This window comes from Poecilia reticulata, chromosome 8, assembly GCF_904066995.2.
Source record: "Poecilia reticulata chromosome 8, P_reticulata-male-v2, whole genome shotgun sequence".
Taxonomy (NCBI): domain Eukaryota; kingdom Metazoa; phylum Chordata; class Actinopteri; order Cyprinodontiformes; family Poeciliidae; genus Poecilia; species Poecilia reticulata.
The window spans coordinates 17,529,318-17,555,365 of NC_088837.1; the positions used below are offsets into that span (position 1 = coordinate 17,529,318).

Sequence of the window (26,048 nt, forward strand, 5' to 3'; positions counted from 1 at the left end):
TTAAAAAAAAAAATTAAGGATGATCCCATTAACGTTTAATAAAAAATTTTCCTTTAAAAAGTTGATATATTCCTTGTTGCAGTCCGTGCAGTTGCCTAAGTTCACTAAATGCAAAACACAGAACTACTTTTAAATGTGTCCCTAAAGATATTCTAGCTCCAGTTTTATCTTATGCATGGCAGTTTCAGAGTATGTATATTTCTTTATCAGGTTTATATTCCTCTTAAAATGATAATTTTATAGCTTGCTCGAAAATCAAGGTCGCCATAATGCATGACTTAAGAAATTTCTACAGTGTTATAATGAAACTTGGTTTATGAATGTATTAAAATACTGTAAGAGAAAATGCTTCACTTGTCCTTTTATTTAAAACACAGATGTTGCTTTGCTTGTTTTATTTTATAATATTTAAACAAATACAAAGTTATAAAGCTGGCCTTGTGCTTTCTACTTTTTAGCCTCTGGTTCTGCACATTGTTTACATAAAAGTATTGCAATTGTTAAGGTCATTTAGCCAAAAATACCTTTTGAAAATAACCCTCGGTGGACATTATTTTTACCGTTGGTGGGTAAACTGACACCACTCCAATGTTATTCAAAGTTAGTGTTTGATCAATATCTGACTTTTGTCTTTCTCTGGAGATAAAAATCATTCTTACTTTAGAAAACAAAAGAAAGCTGATTTTAAAAGAACTCTTCTCTGTTGAGTAAACACAATTGAGAAAAAAATCTGTCCTTTATGGATAAGTGACTAACTCGTTCTAAAGTTATATTTTATGAAAGTGAAACAAAACCATTGAATAGTATTACATTTTAAAGATATTATTTATTGAAATAGTACATTATATGATGACATTTTATAGCTAGTTCATATTATATGAACCGCATTATAATGTTCCAAAAGGGAGGGTGTCTCTTACTCAGCGCTGTCAGACTAGAAAAAAAGAAGAAAGAAAATGAATCAGTATAAGATGCAAACATTAAGGTAGACAGTTGTCTTTCAGAAAGAAAGCAAGATAAAATATTTATCAAATAAAAATAGCTTTGCAAATATTCATTAAATTACAAAGTGTATGATAAAACAATATAGTCAAAGAGCTTGTGCTTATGGTATCATATGTTTGACATGTGATCTCACCTTTCCAGTATCACGGCTCTTGGCTCTGAGCTTGTTGACCTGAGACTCAGCGATGTCAGCACGCTCCTGAGCCTCCTCCATCTCATGCTGGACCTTCCTGAGCCTGGACATGTGGGTGTTGGCTTGTTCTTCCTGAAAGTTTTGAGATACCAATTATTTTAGTTTACACAGAATGCCAAATTAAAACTTGGTAATGTACTAACTTAAAGGGGGAATTGTTTGGTGGCAGACAATCAGTCATTTCACTTACCGCCTCCTCGGCCTGTCTCTTGTAGGCCTTCACTTTGAGCTGCAACTTGTCCACCAAATCCTGAAGTCTTGCAAGATTCTTTTTGTCCTCCTCGGTCTACATACATTAACAAAAGGTTTGTCAAGACTTATTCTAAATAATACAGAGTGAAATAATAATATTATTTGGTTTCAGAGGTACTTAATAAGTGCTTTGAAAACACAGAATAGAATAGTTACCTGGTAGGTCAGCTCCTTAACTCTCCTCTCATATTTGCGGACTCCTTTAACAGCATCGGCTCCGCGTCTCTGCTCACCTTCAACTTCAGTCTCCAGTTCTCTGACCTGTTTAAAAGGAAACAATTTAATATCAATACAACTTATTTACACCATGTGAATTTACAGCAAGAACTTTTCATACCCTCTGCTCCAATTTCTGGAGCTGCTTCTTGCCACCCTTCATGGCGAGGTTCTCAGCCTCATCCAGACGGTGCTGCAGGTCCTTGACTGTAACCTCGAGGTTCTTCTTCATCCTCTCCAGGTGAGCGCTGGTGTCCTGCTCCTTCTTCAGCTCCTCAGCCATCATAGCAGCCTGAAGAAATGGTTTGTCACCGGTTTCGGGTTAAAACCATTTAATACAAACGGGTTGCAATTAGATCATTTTTGATATTTAGACTGACATCAGTGATAGCCTTTTTGGCCTTGTCCTCAGCGTTTCTGGCTTCCTGAACTGCATCGTCCACCTCACCCTGAACCTGGACCAAATCACTTTCCAACTTCTTCTTGGTGTTCAGAAGGCTGGTGTTCTGAAAATGAATCAGAATGATACCTTCTAGATGTGGGGATCTCTTGATCTGGAAAGGCCTGGTTTCTTGTGAATAACTAAAACCCAACCTGAGAGTGCAGCAGTCCAACACGCTCACTGGCATCAACCAACTCCTGCTCGGCCACTTTACGTGATCGCTCTGTCTGCTCCAGAGCAGCTCTCAGCTCCTCAATCTCAGCTACCATCAGACCGTTCCTGCGCTCCACCATGGCCACCTGCTCCTTCATGTCCTCCTGACCTCTGACAGCATCATCAAGGTGCAGTTGGGCATCCTAATAGCAATATAAATTTGGTTGTCAGAATGGTTTCCCTCTAAAAGTCTTTAATTTTTGTTTAATAACAAACTCACCTTGAGTTGTCCCTGGACATTCCTCAGTTGTTTCTGGGCCTCGGCAGCCTGCCTGTTGGCGTGGCTCAGCTGGATCTCCATCTCGTTCAGGTCTCCCTCCATCTTCTTCTTGACTCTCAGGGCATCATTCCTGCTCCTGACCTCAGAATCAAGAGTGCTCTGCATGGAGTCAATCACCCTCTGGCTGTTTCTCTTGATCTGCTCCATTTCTTCATCCTTCTCTGCCAGCTTCCTGTCAATCTCACTCTTGACCTGGTTGAGCTCCAGCTGGACGCGGAGAATCTTAGACTCTTCATGCTCCAGGGTGCCCTTGAAAGTTCAAGCATATAACAAGGCTAGATGGCAGAAATATAAAGGTATGACACTAAGTAGATGTATTTTATAAATTGTTGTTCATTTGATGAGAAATGTGTTACCTCGGCTTCTTCCAGTGCAGCCTGAATTTCAGACTTCTCAGTCTCCACAGTCTTTTTAGCCTTCTCCAGCTCATGGATGCTCTTACCAGTTTCACCGATCTGTTCAGTCAGATCTGAGATCTCCTCTGCAGTGAAAAGTAAATAAATAAATGAAGATATGTAGTAGAAATCTGCCAAATATAAACTTTTAAGAAATTTCAGAATTAATCATTCTCCATTAGCTTTATCAATAGAGAATTGATTAAGCTAATGGAGGCTGAATCATAAAAAGGATCTGTGTCTCAGTAATTTTGGAGTTGCTCAAGTCCTTGCTTAATCAGGAATTACGTACGCTGCAGATTTTTGTTCTCTCTCTTCATGGTCTCCAGTTGGTCCAGAGCCTCTTCATAGGAGTTCTTCATCTTGAACAGCTCAGTGCTCAGGGAACGGGCCTCCTTTTGGGCTCCTTCCAGCTCAGCCTGGCTCTCCTCATACTTCTGCTTCCACTCAGCAAGAACCTACATTTGTATGGATAGAGCAATTGATTTAAGAACAATCTTAAGTACAATGTCTTGCCTTGGGTAAAGACAATTTTAGGTTCAAGAACTGTACCTTGTCAAAGTTCCTCTGCTTCTTGTCAAGGTTGGCAGCCAGAGAATTAGCTCTCTCCACATCAATCATGAGGTCTTCCACCTCACCTTGGAGCCTCTGCTTGGTCTTCTCCAAAGAGGCACACTTGGAGTTCACAGCCTCAATGGATTCCTCAGCCTCCTGCAAGCGCTGGGCAAGCTTTTTCCTGGATTAAAAAGGTGTGTTGTTTGGTAAGAATGCATGAAAAAAATTACACATAATTAAACTGAGACATTCATTATGACTCACTTGGCCTCCTCCAGCTCCTCAGTGCGCTGGATGGCATCAGTCTCATATTTGGATCTCCACTGAGCCACCTCACTGTTGGCCTTAGACATGCTTCTCTGCAGCTCAGCCTTGGCTTCCTGTTCCTCCTCAAACTGCTCTCTGAGCAGATCACAATCATGGCGGGCTGATTGAACAGCATGGGCCAGGGCATTCTTGGCCTGGAAAACAAAATTTGAGTGTGTAATGATTTGTCTGTTGACCTCATCATACATGGCAAAAGAAAATATAAACAGACTTTTCTACCTTTACTTCCTCCTCAATGTGTCTCTTGAGCTCCTCTATCTGCTGAGTGAAAGCCTGCTTGCCTCTTGTTAGCTGAGAAACAAGAGCCTCTTTCTCTTCAAGTTGACGACCAAACTCACCTATAAAAGGTCAAAAATTCATTATTTCTGAAAAATTTTAATCAATATAGAACACTGGGTAAGATCAGGCGAATTACCATTCTCAGTCTGGAGTCTTGCTTTCTGTGCATTAATGTCATTCAGCTGGCGGACATTCTCATCATTTTTAGATTTGATTTCGCTGAGTTGGTCCTCAAGAGTTCTGCACATTTTCTCCAAGTTGCCCTGAAACCATATCAAATGTATGAAAAGGTGCTTCTCAGCCGTAATTCATATTGCTGAACATTGTAAAGCATGTACCATCCACTCACCTTGGCTTTGGCAACAGCCTCCATGTTGCTGGACAGGTCATCAATCTCCATCTTGAACTCACTCTTCTCCTTCTCCAGCTTCTGCTTGACGCGCTGCAGGTTGTCGATCTGCTCTCCCAGCTCAGCAACGCTGTCGGCCTGCTTCTTGCGGAGAGCTGCTGCGGTGGCTTCATGCTGCAGGGTGGACTCTTCAAGGTCACGGCGCAGCTTCTGGAACTCAGCCTCACGCTTCTTGTTCATCTCAATCTGAGCAGCTGTGGCTCCACCAGCCTCCTCAAGCCTCTCGCTGATCTCCTCAAGCTCCCTGGACAGGTCAGCTCTCTGCTTCTCTACCTTAGCTCTAGCAGCCCTCTCTGCCTCAATCTCCTCTTCCAGCTCCTCAATGCGAGCCTAGAAATCAAATGCATTGAAGCAATCACTCAAGATCACTCTGCGAATCACTGAAAAAAATTCAGCCAGTGGCAATTAAGGTTAAACAGTTTTACCTGAAGTTCCTTGATCTTCTTCTGAAGCTGAGCTCCAAGGGACTGTTCATCCTCAATCTTGCTGAGAAGCTGGCTGATTTCAAAGTCCTTCCTGGATTTCAAAAAACAGTGTTTAACTGAATTATCTGACATTACACAAACACATGTTGAAAAATAAAGATAGTCTGCTCTCACTTCTTGATCTTTTCATCAGACTGCTGCTTGTCATTCTCCAAATCCATAATGGATTCCTGGGCCAGTTTCAGATCTCCTTCAAGCTTTCTCTTGGCTCTCTCAAGGTCCATACGGAGTTTCTTCTCTTGCTCCAATGAACCCTCAAGCTATTGTATAATAGGTACATTCAAACACAGTAATCAGTACAAAGACTGCATTATTAGGTTAATGCTTAATGAGGAAGACAAATAAATCGTTTTCTCACGTCGTCTACTTGCTGTTCCAGTTTTGTCTTGGCCTTGGTCAGAGTGTTGACTTTGTCTTCCTCTGCCTGGAGATCATCCAGTGTTTGCTGATGGGCTTCTTGGAGGGCTTTCTTCTCCTTGGTGAGCTTGGCAATGGCCTCATCCTGAGTTGCCATCTCCTCTGTCAGGTTTTTCACCTAAAGGTTTTGAAATACCCAATTTTAATTGGAATATAGACTTGTAGATTTCATAAATTCTGTGCATTGGTTTATTATATTCTGATAATGGTGTCTCAGTGATGTGAACCTTGTTTTCAGTTGCATGTTTCTCCTTCTCCACTTTAGCCAAGGTGAGCTCTAAGTCATCAATGTCCTTCTTCAGCTCAGAGCATTCATCCTCCAGCTTCCTCTTCTTGGCAGTGAGCTCAGCATTGATTTCCTCTTCATCCTCCAGTCTCTCACTTGTCTCCTTGAGTTTGGCCTCAAGCTGGATCTTGCTCTTAATCAGCCCTTCACACCTTTCCTCGGCATCTGAGAGATTCTCAACTTCCTATGATTGAGGATGAGTAAAATAATGTTAATGTTCTCCTTTTATATAAATAGTTTTTTAATAATATCATAATATATTATTTGAAAATATCTGGACAAGGTTCACAGAAATCTAGTGTTTATAGCCTCAGTCTCAACACATAACCCCACTCTTGTGTTAATTACAGAGTTGAACATCGGAACTATATGATCTAATAATCACACATGAATAAAAGAAATCTGGGTACTTACAGAAGCCACTTGAAGCTGCAAGTCATTCTTCTCCTGGAGCAAGGAAACCATTTTCTCCTCCAGTTCCTTCTTCTTGGCCAAAGCAGTAGCCAGGTCTGACTGCATCTTTTCATAGTTCTCCTTCATATTCTGCAACTCCTTCTCAGTCTCTGCACTCTTCAGCAGAGGCTTGATCTTGAAGTACAGGGTCATCCATGGCCAGTTCTTGACATTCATGAATGAACGGATGTTGTATTGGATGGAATAGATAGCCTCTCTGGTTGAAAAATCAGTTAATCAAAAGAAAATATCAGTTATACTAAAGAAGGATATTGTTTTAAAAGGGAACGGCAACTTTTTAGCAGTCAAAATAATGCTCCCACCTTCTCTCCATCATTTTCACAAACTCCTTCCTCATGACATATCCTCTGCAGAGAGCCTGAGTCATGGTAACCAGCTCAGCCAGTTTCTCATCTCTCATCTCCTCAAGAGTACCCAGAAGACCAGCTTTGAAGAACACCTATAATATCAAAAACTTTGCAAGTTACAACACATAGGTAGAAAGGAATTGTCCCCAGCAATGTCATTAATGTATTTTTCCAACATACCTTAGTGTGTCCAAACTTGTACTGAGTGTGGTCCACATCAATGGAGCCCAGCAGCTTCTCTGAAGCCTTCTTGTTGTCAATAAACTGTCCCTCAGGGATAACACTGGCATTCAATACTTTGTATCTATGAGAGAAAATGTGGATGTTGCCTTTTTCCATCTTCACATCTGAAAACATGTGTTTACATTCAGAAAGACAACAACAGCCACCTCTGCTTGAAGTCACCGTAGAGGATTCTGCTGGGGAAGCCCTTTCTGCAGATTCTGATGCCCTCCAGTACACCGTTACACCTCAGCTGGTGGATGACCAAGAAGTTCTCCATAAGACCTGAGGGTTGGTAATATTTAGTGAAAAATAATTCAACAGTGTCTCCAAACAGTATCATTTAAAATTTAATTAATGTGAACTTAATGTCAAATTTCTACAACTGAGCTTCTTACCTGGGGTCTTTGACTCATTGGGAATCAGGCAACGCACAAAGTGAGGATGAGTGCTCCTCAAGTTTGTCATCAGTTTGCCCAAGTTCTCCTGTAGATGAGCATCATAAAATTAGTTCATGGATGATTTTAAACCATTACTTTTCTGACAGTTCTAAAAAAAAATGTCCATACCCTGAAAAGAGCAGACACAGTCTGGAAGGAACCACCCTTCTTCTTGCCACCCTTCTTGCCACCACCAGCCTCAGCTGAAATTATGACAGTGAAAACAGCGATATTAAAACATTACTTGTGCTAAGGTCTCTTTACCACAACTGTATGATTTCATCACACATTCATTCTAGATATGTTTAAAAGTCATTTTAGTGGCACAATTTAGGTATCACTGAACAGAAAACCCTAATAAGATGAAGGTTCAAACTTTTCTGGACCGATTTTTGTGTATTCAAGCTGTTTCTCACGTAATAGATTGAGCCACTCAGTTTAAGGATATCTGTATATTTTACTGCTTCTTACCCTCAGCTGAAGCATGAGCTGCATACAGGAAGCACATCAACTTGTTTGCAGACTTCTGATACAGCTGAACCACTGAATCATTCAGTGGATCCTTGTTCTTGTCCAGCCAGCCAGTGATGTTGTAGTCCACTGTACCAGCATAGTGAACCAGGGAGAAGTGAGCCTCAGCTTTGCCCTTTCCAGGCTTGGGTTTTTCAAAGGCCCTGTTCTTGCCAAGATGCTGATCAATCAGCTTGTTCTTGAAAGTTGTATCAGAGGCTTTGGGGAACATGCACTCCTCTTCAAGGATGGAGAAGATGCCCAATGGCTATGAACAAATGTGAGATCAATTTGAGTGCAGGTTGAATGCAAGTTAAAAGAAAGTTATACTAGTATTTGAACAAGAACATTTTTAAAACAACTACTCGCCTTCTCAATAAGCTCAATGCAGGCAGCCAAGTCCATACCGAAGTCAATGAACTCCCACTCAATGCCTTCCTTCTTGTACTCCTCTTGTTCCAGGACAAACATGTGGTGGTTGAAGAACTGTTGCAGTTTCTCATTGGTGAAGTTGATGCAGAGCTGCTCCAAGCTGTTGAACTGTAATTATTGAGAGGTTTTTTTTTTAATTAATTGGAAATCAACACTGTTTCATAAAACATTTTTGAGTTTTTCTTCACTCACATCAAAGATCTCAAAGCCAGCAATATCCAAGACTCCAATGAAGAAGGCTCTCGCCTGCTTTGTGTCCAGCATCTCATTGATACGGATGACCATCCACAAGAACATTTTCTCATAGACAGACTTGCACAGAGCGCTGACAGCGTTGTTCACCTAGAAGTGAAAATTGTCAGCTTTACATAGTTAACAAATACAAAGAAACACACTGCTTAGAATCACAACTGGTTTAAATTACCTGTGGGACGGTCTGACCTTTGGTGACCATCTCATTTCCGACTTTGACTCTTGGGTAGCACAGAGCCTTCAGCATATCAGCTGAGTTCAGACCAAAGAGGTAGGCAATTTTATCAGCCACTTTTGGAAAGAAACAAAACACATGGTTAAAAAATAATGTAATTTTAAACTTTTTTTCTCTGTGAAGGATGGGAATGGTGATATTTTATAAATTACCCTCAGTGCCATCTGGTTCAGCCTGCTCCTCACGCTGCTTCTGCTTGAACTTCATGTTGCCATGATGCATCACAGCACCAGTGAGCTTGTAGATGTTGAACTTCTCCTCAGCAGTGAAACCCAAGATATCAATAGCAGTCTGTGTAGAGAAAGAAAGAAAGTTTCAAGTACACTACACACATTTTAAGAAAATTCTTTTTTAAAATACTCAAATATTCTTTTACATCTGTAGCGATGAACTCTTCAATATCATTGATACTCTTGACAGTGATTTCACCCTGGCTGATCATTGGGAAGTCATAGGGGTTGGTGGTGATCAGCAGAGCATCTGAAACCATAGAAACAAATCATTGTAGCTTCTTTGTGTTTTAAGTTTCAATTTTCTACATTCAAATTTCAAGTATTTGATCATTTACCAATGAGCTCAGGCTTGTGGCCTGTCATAAGCTGATAGAAGATATGGTAGCTCCTCTCAGCAGACAGCTGGAAGGTTACACGGGACTTCTCCAGCAGATCTAAGAATTACATAAATATAAGTAAGCACTTTGATATGGAAATCATGGTACAGATTATCAATTAATAATAGATAACACTGATTACATCATATGTTTTACTTACATGTTTCAATATCAGCTGAGGCCAGCTTTCCACTTGTACCAAAGTGGATCCTGATGAATTTACCCTAAGCAAAATTAATAGCAAGTGTTATATTCTAAAATCAAGCATTAAGTATCAATGAACATTTAAGCATTGTCTTAACTTACAAAACGGGAAGAGTTGTCATTCCTCACAGTCTTGGCATTACCATAAGCCTCTAGCAGAGGGTTAGCAGCAACAATTTGGTCCTCAAGGGAGCCCTGCACATTGACAGTTGTGAATATTTTTGCAGTACATACATAAGTACACACAGTGGAGACCGGTTTCTTCTTAAAACGAATAAATCACCTGGATTTTTCCAGCAGCTGCCGGCGCTTGGTCCTTTTTGCCACCAAGAGCTGCAATTGTTGCAAAGTACTGAATGACACGCTTGGTGTTGACAGTCTTGCCAGCACCGGATTCTCCGCTGAGGTACAAAAGACACATTTTGACTTATCACCTTAATTTTTGTATGTTTTATAAAACATGTACCAATTGAGCTTGTGCAACACTTACGTAATCAGGACAGACTGGTTCTCACGATCTGCAATGTACACCATAATATTTTAGTAGCTGCCTTAAGTTCATGTCAACGTGGATATGTTCTTTCTTTTCATTTTTTGGGGGAATACACTTGAATGTTTGATATACCTGTGAGCATGAACTGATAGGCATTGTCAGAGATGGAGAAGATGTGGGGTGGAGCCTCAATCCTCTTCTTGCCTCTGTATCCTGCTACAACAATAGCATCATACACAGGCAGCCACTTGTAGGGATTCACGACCACACAGAACAACCCGGAGTAGGTCTGGTACAGAAGAAGAGTTAATTAATGTCCTTTCAATATGTATACAGCATTGTGTTTTTTCCTTTTAAGTTCTTTGAAATGCAGCTGAGAACTCACGTAGATCATCCAGGATGCATAACGCTCTTTGAGGTTATACAACACACAAGGCTCGTTGAGGTGGGTCATCATGGCCATGTCCTCAATTTTGTCGAACTTTGGAGGATTTCTGGGGTGGATGTCATCCTCTTTGACTGTTAAAGTCTGAAAAAGAATATGTACTGTCACAAATGTGTTTAAAATATAATATTCAGGAAGAATTAGAAAATGACGAAATTGAAAAAATGTAACAATGCTTTACCCACCTTTCCTGAGTCCGTATCAACAGTGGCTTTGCCACCCTCCCTTTTAACAAGTTTCCCCTTGAGATACATCTCATCAGGATCCGCCACAAAGAAAGCTGTTTTAGCATCAAATGGAGCTGTCTGAGCCTCAATCCTCTCCTTTTCTGACTTCCGGAGGTAAATGGCTGCTGGGCCATACGCCTCCATTTCAGCGTCTGTGCTCATGGTGGCAATTTAGTTGAGACTGAAAATGACAATCCAAATGAGTCCATGGTCGTCTTAGTATATTCACATTCATTGGTTATTAATTATTACTTAATTGTAACATCTATTTCAAGTTTGAATGTGCAATGCTATTTTTCTTCAGTTTCCTGCTTATTATTACCTCAGCTCGATGGGAAAAGTATGTCTTGATTTCGGCTGACCTGTGAAGATGCTGAAAAGGAAAAGACAAATGATTTTTGTGTTAGAATCCTGTCAGGTTGGTAGACAAATGATAAAAACACCAGATATGGCAAAATCTTTTTTCATTTAATTTGTGATATTATATGCCCCCTTATATTTAACTTCCTTACAGCTAATTAAATAAAACTTCTCTGAAAAAACACTAATGTTTAACCACAAGATATATTTTATTCCAACATTTACAAAGGCCTTAACTGAGATTTTTATGGGCTACACTAGAGGAGAATAAAATTCTGAGGAAATATCATTGGGCTGATGCATGCTTAAAGGTAACTTGAATGTTAAATTGTGGGGAAAATACAACATGACAATCTCTTATAAAATGAAGATTAGAAAATAATGTCATTATAAATGTACTCACCTATGACAGCAGCCTATCAGTTCGAGCAGAAGTCTGAAGCTCCCTCATTTATAGAGGGTGGGAGTGTCTGGTCAGCAGTTGCCACTCACCCAGTTTGGTCATGATCTCTAATCATCCTGTGGCTTATTTTGTGGTGGATATATTTACAGAAATTATACGTGCCTTCCTCTTAACTTCAGCTTTAAAAGTAGTTATCTGTCTTATCATATACTTAAAATGATTTTATGGGATGACAAAAATTAATGGGAAAACTAAAAGAATTTCAAGAGATAAAATTTAAATAACTGTAAGCAAAAACAGGATTAAAAATCCAATATGCAAATAAATGGATTTCAGCATACCAAAGGCTTGAGGGATTTCTTGCAGCATGTCATACAAATATTGTGAGAAAATTCTGCAGATGCTTATGCATCATTGACTAAAATTAAGTGCCACAAATGTTTTAATGCAAAATATTGTCCACTACTGCCTCCATAGAAGTCCTGACTAAATAAAATAATTCTCTGAATAGTCCAGAAGAGAGTTTCTATATATGTTATTATTCAGAAAACATATATGACCATTAAAATATATTTTTGTGCAGTTGTGAACTGCTTTGGATTTGATTTTGGAAAGATATCCAAGTTCAGCTGGTATTTAGTTTCACATTAACATATGAAATCTTTGGCTTGCTGCAAAACCCTCTTTTTAATTTAAGGAATAATAGTGCTTTTTTTATTTTAAAAAAAATATATGTATAAATTACTATATTTAAACATTTTTTATAGGTGCAATTGTATGAACAAGCTTTGCACTAAGTGCAGAGCAACATTATCTGTTACTGGATTAAATATTAATTAAAACTGTGACGTTAATGCTATTGCCATTTTAAGTACAAGCTGTCACCAAAATACTTTTAAAAATAAATAAGATATGTACATGTGTAAGGTTATTCACCTGGAGAAAATTCCTAAAAATATATTCTACCTTAGAGATACAAACAAACTGAAATATTAAAATGAAATAAAATCACTTTATTAATAGGCATGACTTCACATCAATGTTTTTTTATGGCTCATTTCAGATATGTACATGACACTTAGGCTTGGAAATGTCACCAAAAGGCTTGTAGTCTCCAGTTACTGGATGCTGGGGGATCTTAAATTCTTGTAATAAATCTATATATGAGGTCTTAACCATAAAAATTATCTGTTGCCAATTATTGCTCTATAAGGAGATGAAAACAGATGGCCTTTTGCCCAGGATCTTGCTCAAAATAAGTTCCACCCTAGGGAAAATGAATGTTCTCCAGCTGCCTTATTTAATCTAGACCGGCACCTGCTGAAGAAGCATCATTAACAGGTTGTAGTAAAACTTAAGTCCCCATCTAAAAACTGTTTTTGAGCTTCGCTGTCCAATCTCAAAAACATTTCACATATTAATGGATAAAATGGAAATACTTCCTCTACAAGTGATTGATAAAACAAATATAATATTGTAATTTTTTCAGCTGGATGAAAAATTCAAAGTCCAACTGGTGATTGTGTCTTCATATCCTTTGAGTGACCCACTATTGAAACTAAATTATACTACTCATGACTCCATATGGATTTTTTGAGGCTAAAACTTTGGTTATTGTCTTGTTAAAACTAGTAGTAATTGTGATAATAAAGTTTGATTAATTAGTTTTGTAAATAAAATTCCCCGATAAAGTCAGTTTTGAAACAGTCAGAGATGATCTGAGAACTTATAATAAATCAAATAGATGGTGGGGCAAATTCAAACTGTAGGCAGAAAAGCTCTGACCAAGACTACAACCTAGGTCAGTGCTAAACACTATTCCACTATGCTCCTCCACTCCTCCAAAGCTTTGTGTGATGGTATCTAAGACGAATCAAACTGCTATTATTGTTTTGTCTCAAGAAGTCAGCTCCTCTGCCCCCATTAGGACATTTTGGATTTCGTTTGGGTAAAAAAACCAATACACGTACATAGACTTGTGATGTGGTTTCTTTTGCTGCTTGCATTACATGGACATGTCTTTCTGTCACCATACACTCCCGTCAGAGCCATACAAAAGCAGTGCGGCATTCATTGAAGCCCACCAAGGCGAGAAGGTGAAAGTTCATTGAAAGCATGCATGGAGATTTTATTCTGTTCCAAGATTCCAGGTCAAGCATTTGGTTTTTTCCATGGGGCATAGTCTTGGGCTTGGCAACACCATGTTTGTTTCTTGTGACATCTCAAATAGGACATTGCTTGGATGCAGGGAAGGACTGAGCAGTTTGTGTGCACTAAGCAGAATTTGATTCGCCCTATGTATTCATGGGAAGGAAGATAAACACCATTATATAAACACATTTTGTTTTCCTGTTCTTTATTTTAAGTGAATGCCATTTGAAATCCTCCATAATTGTTTTATGGAGGATAAAACAATTATCCTCCATAAAACAGTCATCTGTTGGAGCATTCAAATGTAGCTCATAAACTGACAATCAAAAAACAGCCATTAAATGTTATAGATGGGTAGCATGCAAACAGGCACTTCCATGTCAGATAATACTATATGGTTGGATTGGTGTTATAATTTAGGGAATCTACATTGAAAATGTAGATTCAATGTACATTGAATGTAGAAAGAAAATGATAAAGAAATAAAGACAATGATTTATATGGCACTGTGTGCAACATTGCCACTGCTGTTTAATCTACAAAAGCCTAAATTGCTGAGTGCTGTATTTTGATTTAAACAAGACATTCAAAAATAAAGTGACAAGATTATGAAAGCCAATGATAATTCTCATCTTTATTGTTACAAGAAAGATACCCGAACAACCGGTTCATATTTTATGAACTCCGTTGAAAGGTCTTCAGTAAATGATGACTCTTACTCTGCAGAATCCGACTGACAAAAGAGAGCACAGAAGACAGTTAGTTATTATCAAAGTTCAAAATTAAGATTTCATTTACTGATTGACACAATATCATCAAGGAATACTATTGTCAAAAAATAACATTACCTTTCCAGCATCACGGCTCTTGGCTCTGAGCTTGTTGACCTGAGACTCAGCGATGTCAGCACGCTCCTGTGCCTCCTCCATCTCATGCTGGACCTTCCTGAGCCTGGACATATGGGTGTTGGCTTGTTCCTCCTGAGAGGAAAAATGGTTAAATTGTTGTATTAAAGTTGATAAGACATTGTCATATTTACCTACTGTTTATGAACATTGTAATTTATTTTGTTACTTTTTGATTAAAATACAAGATATTTAAGATAAAATATCTAACTTACAGCTTCCTCAGCCTGTCTCTTGTAAGACTTGACCTTGAGCTGGAGCTTATCAACCAGGTCTTGAAGTCTGACCAAATTCTTCTTGTCCTCCTCGGTCTAGAAATATCACAGAAATACATGTTAAGTGCTAACAACAAGATAGAAAGTTACTGTAGTTTTACTAAAAGCTAAAAATTACCTGGTAGGTCAGCTCTTTAACTCTCCTCTCATATTTGCGGACTCCTTTAATAGCTTCGGCTCCACGTCTCTGCTCCCCTTCAACCTCAGACTCGAGTTCACGAACCTTATATGGGATGATAAAATATTATCTTTCGAAAAGTATGTGCCTTTAGACTGGGATTTGTAGAAGTTGTATGAGAAATGTATTTTTGTTCATTTTTTAATTAAATTATTTGAATGACACTGGAATTCATACCCTCTGCTCCAATTTCTGGAGCTGCTTCTTGCCACCCTTCATGGCGAGGTTCTCAGCCTCATCCAGGCGGTGCTGCAGGTCCTTGACTGTAATCTCCAGGTTCTTCTTCATCCTCTCCAGGTGAGCACTGGTGTCCTGCTCCTTCTTCAGCTCCTCAGCCATCATGGCAGCCTGAAATTACATTGTTTTTCAAGTTTTGGTTAAAGGTTAAACAAGGTTTAAATTGTGTGGTTTCCGAGATTTAAGCTAACATCAGTGATGGCCTTTTTGGCCTTCTCCTCAGCGTTTCTGGCCTCCTGAACAGCATCCTCCACCTCACCCTGAACCTGGACCAGATCAGCTTCCAGCTTCTTCTTGGTGTTCAGAAGGCTAGTGTTCTGAAAATTAATGAGAATTAAAAAAAAATTGATGTGTTGGTTTAGTGACTTTGAAAGGCCTGGTTTCTTGTGAATAACTAAAACCCAACCTGAGAGTGCAGCAGTCCAACACGCTCACTGGCATCAACCAACTCCTGCTCGGCCACTTTACGTGATCGCTCTGTCTGCTCCAGAGCGGCTCTCAGCTCCTCAATCTCAGCTACCATCAGACCGTTCCTGCGCTCCACCATGGCCACCTGCTCCTTCATGTCCTCCTGACCTCTGACAGCATCATCAAGGTGCAGTTGGGCATCCTAACAGCAATATAAATATGGTGTCAGAAATATAAAAAGTCTTTTATATATATTTGTTTATACCAAACTCACCTTGAGTTGTCCCTGGACATTCCTCAGTTGTTTCTGGGCCTCGGCAGCCTGCCTGTTGGCATGGCTCAGCTGGATCTCCATCTCGTTCAGGTCTCCCTCCATCTTCTTCTTGACTCTCAGGGCATCATTCCTGCTCCTGACCTCAGCATCCAGAGTGCTCTGCATGGAGTCAATCACCCTCTGGCTGTTTCTCTTGATCTGCTCCATTTCTTCATCCTTCTCTGCCAGCTTCCTGTCAATTTCACCCTTGACCTGGTTGAGCTCTAGCTGGACGCGGAGAATCTTGGCCTCTTCATGTTCCAGGGTGCCCTTGAGAGGTTTAAGCATATGGCTAGGTAACAAAATACCAAAATAAAGTGTCCTGAATATTCATTTTGCATGTATAATGTGGTTTAAATGACATTTAACTAGTGAGAATGGTTTTACCTCGGCTTCTTCCAGTGCGGCTTGAATTTCAGTCTTCTCAGAATCCAGAGTCTTTTTAGTTTTCTCCAACTCATGAATGGTCTTACCAGTCTCACCAATCTGTTCGGTCAAATCTGAGATCTCCTCTGCAATGAAAGAATAAATAGAATACTGTTAAATCAGAAACCTACCGAAAAAAGAAATAACTGTTGTTAGTGCTTTTTCAGTTTGATAAGGAATGTTACAGTCACAAAACTACATGACTTGTATAGATTCTGTGTTGTTTCTTTCTTTATGATGATTTTTTAAATAATGACATACGCTGCAGGTTCTTGTTCTCTCTCTTCATGGTCTCCAGTTGGTCCAGAGCCTCTTCATAGGAGTTCTTCATCTTGAACAGCTCAGTGCTCAGGGAGCGGGCCTCCTTTTGGGCTCCTTCCAGCTCAGCTTGGCTCTCCTCATACTTCTGCTTCCATTCTGCCAAGACCTGCAAATGTAAGGATTAATTCAAAATTCACATTTATCTTCATTAATCAGCTTTTTTGTGGGGGAAGTAAAGTTAATCTACTTTGTCAAAGTTCCTCTGCTTCTTGTCAAGGTTGGCAGCCAGAGAATTAGCTCTCTCCACATCAATCATGAGGTCTTCGACCTCACCCTGGAGCCTCTGCTTGGTCTTCTCCAAAGAGGCACACTTGGAGTTCACAGCCTCAATGGATTCCTCAGCCTCCTGCAAGCGCTGGGCAAGCTTTTTCCTGTAGTGCAGAGAATTTTATTTGTGGGAACACATAATAAAAATTACACATAGTTCAACTGAGACATTCATTATGACTCACTTGGCCTCCTCCAGCTCCTCAGTGCGCTGGATGGCATCAGTCTCATATTTGGATCTCCACTGAGCCACCTCACTGTTGGCCTTAGACATGCCTCTCTGCAGTTCAGCCTTGGCCTCCTGCTCCTCCTCAAACTGCTCTCTGAGCAGATCACAATCATGGCGGGCTGACTGAACAGCATGAGCTAGGGCATTCTTGGCCTGGAAAGCACAAAGTTGATAGTAGAATGATTTGTCTATTACTGACCTCATCATATATGACAAATTACATGAAAGTATAGACAGTGTCATACCTTCACTTCCTCCTCAATGTGTCTCTTGAGCTCCTCAATCTGCTGAGTGAAAGCCTGCTTGCCTCTTGTCAGTTGAGAAACAAGAGCCTCTTTCTCCTCGAGCTGGCGAGTAAATTCACCTGTAAAATCATAAATACATTATTTCTGAGATTTCCGTAATCAGTTTAAAGGTCAGGCGAATTACCATTCTCCGTCTGGAGTCTTGCTTTCTGTGCATTAATGTCATTCAGCTGGCGGACATTCTCATCATTTTTAGATTTGATTTCGCTGAGTTGGTCCTCAAGAGTTCTGCACATTTTCTCCAAGTTGCCCTGAAACCATATCAAATGTATGAAAAGGTGCTTCTGAGCCGTAATTCATATTGCTGAACATTGTAAAGCATGTACCATCCACTCACCTTGGCTTTGGCAACAGCCTCCATGTTGCTGGACAGGTCATCAATCTCCATCTTGAACTCACTCTTCTCCTTCTCCAGCTTCTGCTTGACGCGCTGCAGGTTGTCGATCTGCTCTCCCAGCTCAGCAACGCTGTCGGCCTGCTTCTTGCGGAGAGCTGCTGCGGTGGATTCATGCTGCAGGGTGGACTCTTCAAGGTCACGGCGCAACTTCTGGAACTCAGCCTCACGCTTCTTGTTCATCTCAATCTGAGCAGCTGTGGCTCCACCAGCCTCCTCAAGCCTCTCGCTGATCTCCTCAAGCTCCCTGGACAGGTCAGCTCTCTGCTTCTCTACTTTAGCACGGGCAGATCTCTCAGCCTCAATCTCCTCTTCCAGCTCCTCAATGCGAGCCTACAACACAAATATATAGAAGTAATATTAAGATCACTCCTGTAAAATAATTTAGCCATGTTGCAATTACGGTTAAACTTTTGTACCTGAAGTTCCTTGATCTTCTTCTGAAGCTGAGCTCCAAGGGACTGTTCATCCTCAATCTTGCTGAGAAGCTGGCTGATTTCAAAGTCCTTTCTAGATGTCAAGTAATAAGGAGCCATTATTTTGAGTTAAACCTCAAAACCTTTTTAATTGTTCAAGAAAGGAGAGAAAAGATAATTTACTTCTTGATCTTTTCATCAGATTGCTGCTTGTCATTCTCCAGATCCATAATGGATTCTTGGGCCAGTTTTAGATCTCCTTCAAGCTTTCTCTTGGCTCTTTCAAGGTCCATACGGAGCTTCTTCTCTTGCTCCAATGAGCCCTCAAGCTGTTGTATTGTAGGTACATTCAAACACAGTAATCAATCAATACAAATACTGCATCTTTAAGTTAAAGCCTAATGAGGAAGCCAAATAAACCGTTTTCTTACGTCGTCCACTTGCTGTTCCAGTTTTGTCTTGGCCTTGGTCAGAGTGTTGACTTTGTCTTCCTCTGCCTGGAGATCATCCAGTGTTTGCTGATGGGCCTCTTGGAGGGCTTTCTTCTCCTTGGTGAGCTTGGCAATGGCCTCATCCTGAGTTGCCATCTCCTCTGTCAGGTTTTTCACCTGTGGTGAAAAAGTTATATATTAAATATTTAAGAGATATAAATTCAAATGATGCCCTCAAATGGTATATATGTCTGTCCAGTGTGTGTGAATGTCCGTGCGTTTCTAAGGGATGTGAACCTTGTTTTCAGTGGCATGTTTCTCCTTCTCCACTTTAGCCAAGGTGAGCTCTAAGTCATCAATGTCCTTCTTCAGCTCAGAGCATTCATCCTCCAGCTTCCTCTTCTTGGCAGTGAGCTCAGCGTTGATTTCCTCTTCATCCTCAAGTCTCTCACTTGTCTCCTTGAGTTTGGCTTCAAGCTGGATCTTGCTCTTAATCAGCCCTTCACACCTTTCCTCAGCATCTGAGAGATTCTCAACTTCCTGTGATGAAGGGGGAAGAAACATGCGTTAATGTTTTTTTTTTTTTTTTTGCATACATATCAATCTAACAAGGATGATTCAAAAAATGTACTTTTTACACAGACCTGGTGTTTTCCAAATACATAACAGCACTGTTATGTTAGTTTATGAACATAGGAACTACATGGTTAATTACTCTAGTATGAATATAAATAAGGTTAATTGGCCTCTCCAAATTGCCCCTAGGTATGAGTGTGTGTGTGTGTGCATGGTTGTTTGTCCTGTGTGTCTCTTTGTTGCCCTGCAACAGATTGGCGACCTGTCCAGGGTGAACCCCGCCTCTCGCCCGGAACATTAGCTGGAGATGGGCACCAGCAACCCTCCCGACCCCACTAAGGGACAAGGGTGTCAAGAAAATGGATTGATGGATGGATGGATGAATATAAATAAATATGCCTACTCACAGCAGCCACTTGGAGCTGCAAGTCATTCTTCTCCTGGAGCATAGAGACCATTTTCTCCTCCAGTTCCTTCTTTTTGGCCAATGCAGCAGCCAGGTCTGTCTTCATCTTTTCATAGTTCTCCTTCATATTCTGCAGCTCCTTCTCAGTCTCTGCACTCTTCAGCAGAGGCTTGATCTTGAAGTACAGGGTCATCCATGGCCAGTTCTTGACATTCATGAATGAACGGATGTTGTATTGGATGGAATAGACAGCCTCTCTGGTTGAAAGATCAGTTAATCAAAAGAAAATATCAGTTTTACTAAAGAAGGATCTTGTTTTAAAAGGGACCGACAACTATTTAGCAGTCAAAATAATGCTCCCACCTCCTCTCCATCATCTTCACAAACTCCTTCCTCATGACATATCCTCTGCAGAGAGCCTGAGTCATGGTAACCAGCTCAGCCAGTTTTTCATCTCTCATCTCCTCAAGAGTACCCAGAAGACCAGCTTTGAAGAACACCTATAATAGCAAAACGTTTGCAAGTTAAAATACATAGATACAAAGGAATTGTTCCCAGCAATGTCATTAATGTATTTTTCCAACATACCTTAGTGTGTCCAAACTTGTACTGAGTGTGGTCCACATCAATGGAGCCCAGCAGCTTCTCTGAAGCCTTCTTGTTGTCAATAAACTGTCCCTCAGGGATAACACTGGCATTCAGTACTTTGTATCTATGAGAGAAAATGTGGATGTTGCCTTTTTCCATCTTCACATCTGAAAACATGTGTTTACATTCAGAAAGACAACAGCAGCCACCTCTGCTTGAAGTCACCGTAGAGGATTCTGCTGGGGAAGCCCTTTCTGCAGATTCTGATGCCCTCCAGCACACCGTTACACCTCAGCTGGTGGATGACCAAGAAGTTCTCCATAAGACCTGAGGATTGGTAATATATTTAGATTTAGTGAAAAATAATTCAACAGTGTTTCCAAATAATATCATGTAAAATTTCTTAATGTCAAATTTTTACGACTGAGCTTCTTACCTGGGGTCTTTGACTCATTGGGAATCAGGCAACGCACAAAGTGAGGATGAGTGCTCCTCAAGTTGGTCATCAGCTTGCCCAAGTTCTCCTGTAGATGAGTTTCATAAAATTAGTTCATGGATGATTTTAAAGCATTACTTTTCTGACAGTTCTAAAAAAAATGTCCATACCCTGAAAAGAGCAGACACAGTCTGGAAGGAACCACCCTTCTTCTTGCCACCCTTCTTGCCACCACCACCAGACTCTGTTTGAAAAAAACGACTCTGTTTGAAAAAAACGACTCTGTTTGAAAATAACGAATAGCAGTGCAGCACATATTTCATCTGATCAATAAAATTTTAAATGTATGTATGTATGTATGTATGTATGTATGTATGTATGTATGTATGTATGTATGTATGTATGTATGTATGTATGTATGTATGTATGTATGTATGTATGTATGTATGTATGTATGTATGTATGTATGTATGTATGTATGTATGTATGTATGTATGTATGTATGTATGTATGTATATGTGTGTGTGTCTGTCTGTCTGTCTGTCTGTCTGTCTGTCTGTCTGTCTGTCTGTCTGTCTGTCTGTCTGTCTGTCTGTGTCTGTCTGTCTGACTGACTGACTGACTGACTGACTGACTAGTTCATGGAAATCATACCCTCTGTTGAAGCATGAGCTACATAGAGGAGACAAAGCAGTTTGTTTGAGGACTTCTGGTAGAGCTGAACCACTGAATCATTCAGCGGGTCCTTGTTCTTGTCCAGCCAGCCAGTGATGTTGTAGTCCACTGTACCAGCATAGTGAACCAGGGAGAAGTGAGCCTCAGCTTTACCCTTTCCAGGTTTGGGTTTCTCATAGGCTTTACTCTTGCCAAGATGCTGATCGTTCAGCTTGTTCTTGAAGGTTGTATCAGAGGCTTTGGGGAACATGCACTCCTCTTCAAGGATGGAGAAGATGCCCATTGGCTGTGAACAATTACAATTTTAAATTTAACTTTGGTTAAAATTTTATCCGAACTCATGTAAATATTTTCAGATGAACTTGCACAATAAATTGAACTTTTATCACAGCTATTCAACAGAATATGATCAAATCTCAGCTCAAGTTGTTCTGCAAGTTTCTGTCAATCTTTAATGAAAGTTGAATGAAAAAGAATATTTAAAAAACTGCTACTCACCTTCTCAATAAGCTCAATGCAGGCAGCCAAGTCCATACCGAAGTCAATGAACTCCCACTCAATGCCTTCCTTCTTGTACTCCTCTTGCTCCAGGACAAACATGTGGTGGTTGAAGAACTGCTGCAGTTTCTCATTGGTGAAATTGATGCAGAGCTGCTCCAAGCTGTTGAACTGTAATTATTGAGAGGTTTTTTTTAAATTAATTAGAAATCAACACTGTTCCATAAGACATTTTTGAGTTTTTCTTCACTCACATCAAAGATCTCAAAGCCAGCAATGTCCAAGACTCCAATGAAGAAGGCTCTCGCCTGCTTTGTGTCCAGCATCTCATTGATACGGATGACCATCCACAAGAACATTTTCTCATAGACAGACTTGCACAGAGCGCTGACAGCGTTGTTCACCTAGAAGAATAAATTAAGTTTATGTAATAAACTGCCCTGCATAGTCCCAACAGTTAAGAAATGTTTTTGGTTGACCAAAAACAACTATTACAGATTTTACCTGTGGGACGGTCTGACCTTTGGTGACCATCTCATTTCCAACTTTGACTCTTGGGTAGCACAGAGCCTTCAGCATATCAGCTGAGTTCAGACCCAGGAGGTAGGCGATTTTATCAGCCACTTTTAGAAAAAAGACAATTATTTAAATGAGGAAAGCTTGAGAGCACAATGAAGCATTTCTAAAAATGTTATGATTTTTACCCTCAGTGCCATCTGGTTCAGCCTGCTCCTCACGCTGCTTCTGCTTGAACTTCATGTTGCCATGGTGCATCACAGCACCAGTGAGCTTGTAGATGTTGATCTTCTCATCAGCATTGAAACCCAAGATATCAATTGCAGTCTACGACAAATATCAAGTTTGTAATTAAACTTTCAAACATCCCACGAATAGTAAGATTTGTGTTACCCAAACAAGCAAACTTACATCTGTTGCAATAAACTCCTCCACATCATTTATACTCTTGACAGTCACCTCACCCTGACTGATCATATGATAGTCATAGGGATTGGTAGTGATCAATAGAGCCTCTGCAAAGAATTGGAAGAAATAGCTATAGCATGCATAGTGTGTTTTTTCATTGAATTGTTGTGAGCAAGTGATCTAATATTATACCTAGCAGCTCAGGCTTGTGACCTGTCATCAGTTGATAGAAGATGTGGTAACTCCTCTCAGCAGACAGCTGGAAGGTGACACGGGACTTCTCCAGCAGATCTAAATTTGAAAGATTAGTGTGGGAAAGTAATATACTGCAAATATGTTTCACCACCCAAGAAGAGTGCATGTCATTAAATGTTTTCCATACAACATTACACTACATTTAAATCACGATCCATTTTCAAGTCAAATAATAATTTGCGAAAACAACTTACACGTTTCAATGTCTGCTGAGGACAGCTTGCCACTGGTTCCGAAATGGATTCTGATGAATTTACCCTAAACATGTAATAATCTTGCTTACATAAGGCTGGAGGGTTTTGCTCATACTTAAAAAGGACAAGTTCAATGTTTCCGTGCCTGGAAACATTGAACTTGGACTTCCTTATATGCAAGTCCAATAATCATGATCTTCTTTCTTCCCCTCTCCTAATACTCACAAAACGAGAGGAGTTGTCATTCCTCACAGTTTTGGCATTACCATAAGCCTCCAGCAGAGGGTTTGCTGCAATGATTTGATCCTCCAGTGAACCCTGCAAAAATATATTTTTAACATTTGATTTTACATTTCACATATACATCTTATATGTGAAATGTAAGAGGTACATTTCACATGCCTCTTAAATATGTGAATTATTTAAGACGTAATTCTCTGACCTTTGTACACAAAAAAAATGTATACCTGCATTTTTCCTGACACTGCTTCTGCCTTCTTAGATCCAGTCATTGCAATTGTTGCAAAGTACTGGATGACACGCTTGGTGTTTACAGTCTTTCCAGCACCGGATTCTCCACTAGAGGAGAGGAATAATTAATCATTCAGATTATTCAGCCTCATTGTTACACTTCTGTAAATTTTGTTTTTGCTACTTACGTGATGAGGATGGACTGGTTCTCACGATCTGAAAGAAACATTTGTAAATATATATGGTTTGCTGTAAATATGCATCACCATCTCTCACTGTTCAACATCTTACCTGTGAGCATGAACTGATAGGCATTGTCAGAGACAGAGAAGATGTGAGGGGGTGCCTCAATCCTCTTCTTGCCTCTGTATGCCCCAACAACAACAGCATCGTACACTGGGAGCCACTTGTAGGGGTTCACAACGACACAAAACAAGCCAGAGTAAGTCTGAAAAGACAGATATATTCTTATTTAGTATCCTGGCCTGCTTTTGAGTTGGTATTTTTTTTAGATTTTTATGGTAATGTATTCATCCTAAATTCTCACATAGATCATCCAGGATGCAAACCGATCTTTGAGGTTATACAACACACAAGGCTCATTGAGGTGGGTCATCATGGCCATGTCCTCAATTTTGTCGAACTTTGGAGGATTTCTGGGATGAATATCATCCTCTTTGACTGTTACAGTCTAAAAAAAACATGGACTGTCACACATGTGTTTAAAATTTAACATTCAGGAGGAATTAGAAAAGGGACAAAATTAAAGAATTGAACAAAGCTTAACCCACCTTCCCTCCTTCTGTCTCAACAGTGGCTTTGCCACCTTCTTTCTTCACAAGTTTACCCTTGACGTACATATCATCAGGATCCACCACAAAGTAAGCTGTTTTAGCATCAAATGGAGCGGCTTGAGCCTCAATCCTCTCCTTTTCTGGCTTGCGGAGATATATCGACGCAGGGCCATAGGCCTCCATCTCTGCATCCGTGCTCATTTTGGCAGCTTTTCAGTCCTATAAGAATAACAACTTTTGAATTGGTTTAATCTTATTTGTTCTCATAAAACTTGTATGATATTCTGGAACACACACACATTTCTAGAAAATCTAAATCTATTGTTGTATCTATTATACTTTTATTATTGTACATATAAAGCCTACCTTCCTCCCAGCTGAGTTGATGTTTAATGATGTCTAAAGATGCTACTAAAAGAAAGATTTACATAATTAATCTCAAAATACTTTTCAGAAATATTTTCATTTTAAAGTATCCTGGATTAATTATGGAGTTGTTTAATTTCAAATAACTCAAATCAGCAAGACAAAAGAATCACTTGATATCACAGAAGCAACAGAAAGAGACACATGAAGTTAATCACTTAAATCCAAGCAAGTATAAGTTAATGTAAACAACAAAGGACTGACCTGTAAGGATGCCCATCAGTTCTCAGCGGAGTCTGGGGCTGCGGCTTTTATACAGACTGAAAGTGCCTCAGTCAGCAGCAGCCTGCTTCTCCATTTGGTCAAGCATCCTTGTCATCTTAAGACCCAACATGTGACATTTCAGGATCAGTCTGCTATTTTTTGATATAACATTTACTAGCTTTTAAACTAAGAGCTTTGTCAAACAAAAGAATTGATTACTTTATTACTAAATCAAAAATAATTCAGAACCATATGTTAAAAACATATGAGACTGAAAACTTGTTAGTTGGAATAAAAAGAAAATGCAACAACAAAACAATTAACACTGCATTTGAAACAGTGTTTTAATTCTATAATATGCACCAATAATGAAAGTAATGAATAATTAAAATTCTCAATTGCTAAATTAAGGAACCCGTTTCTTGACCTTTCTTTCTCAAACCCATATGTGTTGCCTTTAGTAAAATATCAGTAAATGTCACAAGTATCAAGTCTGAAAGCATATCCACATTTCAAATATTTGCAATAAAAAATAATGTTTTTTTTTCTCTTATGACACACTAGCAGTGCAGAAATGCATCAATTAATTTTGAGAGTATGTTATTTAGTATGAGTCATTTTCAATCACATCTTTTTCATAAAAGCATGTCTTTTGCTCATAAAACAAAGGTCTGACGGTAATCTTCAAAGTATATCCCAAAATAGATGCCATGACATACATGCGCTCTTATAAATAATTTATACAAATACATTTTAATTGTTACTCTCTAAAATATGATTAAGTTTAAAGAACTGATAACTTTGTAGTGAGAAGTTGTGTCTTAGCCCTGCAAATAAACAAGCCCGTCGCCAAGAACAGAAATTCATTTGGGGAAGCTCCCAAGTGGTGCTGGTATACGGTTGCAGGACACTGGCACAGCTCATATTCCTCTAATAA

The 26,048-nt window shown here is 39.7% G+C and overlaps 2 protein-coding genes across 2 annotated transcripts in view; one reads left to right on the forward strand and one right to left on the reverse strand.

The window, feature by feature from the left end:
- The window catches only part of xab2 (XPA binding protein 2), a 110,363-nt gene that overhangs the window by 73,763 nt on the left and 10,552 nt on the right, over positions 1–26,048 (forward strand). The gene's annotated exons all lie outside the window — the stretch shown is intronic.
- On the reverse strand, positions 807–24,898 carry LOC103468880 (uncharacterized). The gene is made up of 79 exons (XM_081610457.1): positions 24,848–24,898; positions 24,479–24,700; positions 24,235–24,378; positions 23,979–24,135; positions 23,876–23,903; positions 23,684–23,795; positions 23,442–23,534; positions 23,217–23,280; positions 22,960–23,058; positions 22,771–22,874; positions 22,548–22,686; positions 22,348–22,466; positions 22,098–22,247; positions 21,844–22,014; positions 21,325–21,631; positions 20,841–20,914; positions 20,671–20,758; positions 20,444–20,561; positions 20,235–20,358; positions 20,010–20,146; positions 19,648–19,903; positions 18,962–19,204; positions 18,665–18,841; positions 18,417–18,562; positions 18,237–18,327; positions 17,761–18,150; positions 17,548–17,674; positions 17,364–17,482; positions 17,075–17,271; positions 16,810–16,993; positions 16,563–16,728; positions 16,263–16,387; positions 15,837–16,145; positions 15,561–15,764; positions 15,346–15,471; positions 15,095–15,265; positions 14,858–14,962; positions 14,680–14,775; positions 14,408–14,539; positions 14,279–14,292; positions 10,604–10,817; positions 10,359–10,502; positions 10,106–10,262; positions 9,971–9,998; positions 9,764–9,881; positions 9,583–9,675; positions 9,437–9,500; positions 9,235–9,333; positions 9,043–9,146; positions 8,819–8,957; positions 8,604–8,722; positions 8,372–8,521; positions 8,117–8,287; positions 7,709–8,015; positions 7,367–7,440; positions 7,196–7,283; positions 6,965–7,082; positions 6,756–6,879; positions 6,531–6,667; positions 6,169–6,424; positions 5,696–5,938; positions 5,410–5,586; positions 5,166–5,311; positions 4,992–5,082; positions 4,507–4,896; positions 4,294–4,420; positions 4,098–4,216; positions 3,816–4,012; positions 3,549–3,732; positions 3,289–3,454; positions 2,958–3,082; positions 2,542–2,850; positions 2,261–2,464; positions 2,047–2,172; positions 1,788–1,958; positions 1,607–1,711; positions 1,389–1,484; positions 1,139–1,270; positions 807–934 (listed from the first exon to the last, which is right to left on the reverse strand). The coding sequence occupies exons 2-79, from the start codon at positions 24,680–24,682 to the stop codon at positions 917–919; spliced, it is 11,640 nt and encodes a 3,879-aa protein (XP_081466583.1). The 5' UTR covers positions 24,683–24,700; positions 24,848–24,898; the 3' UTR covers positions 807–916.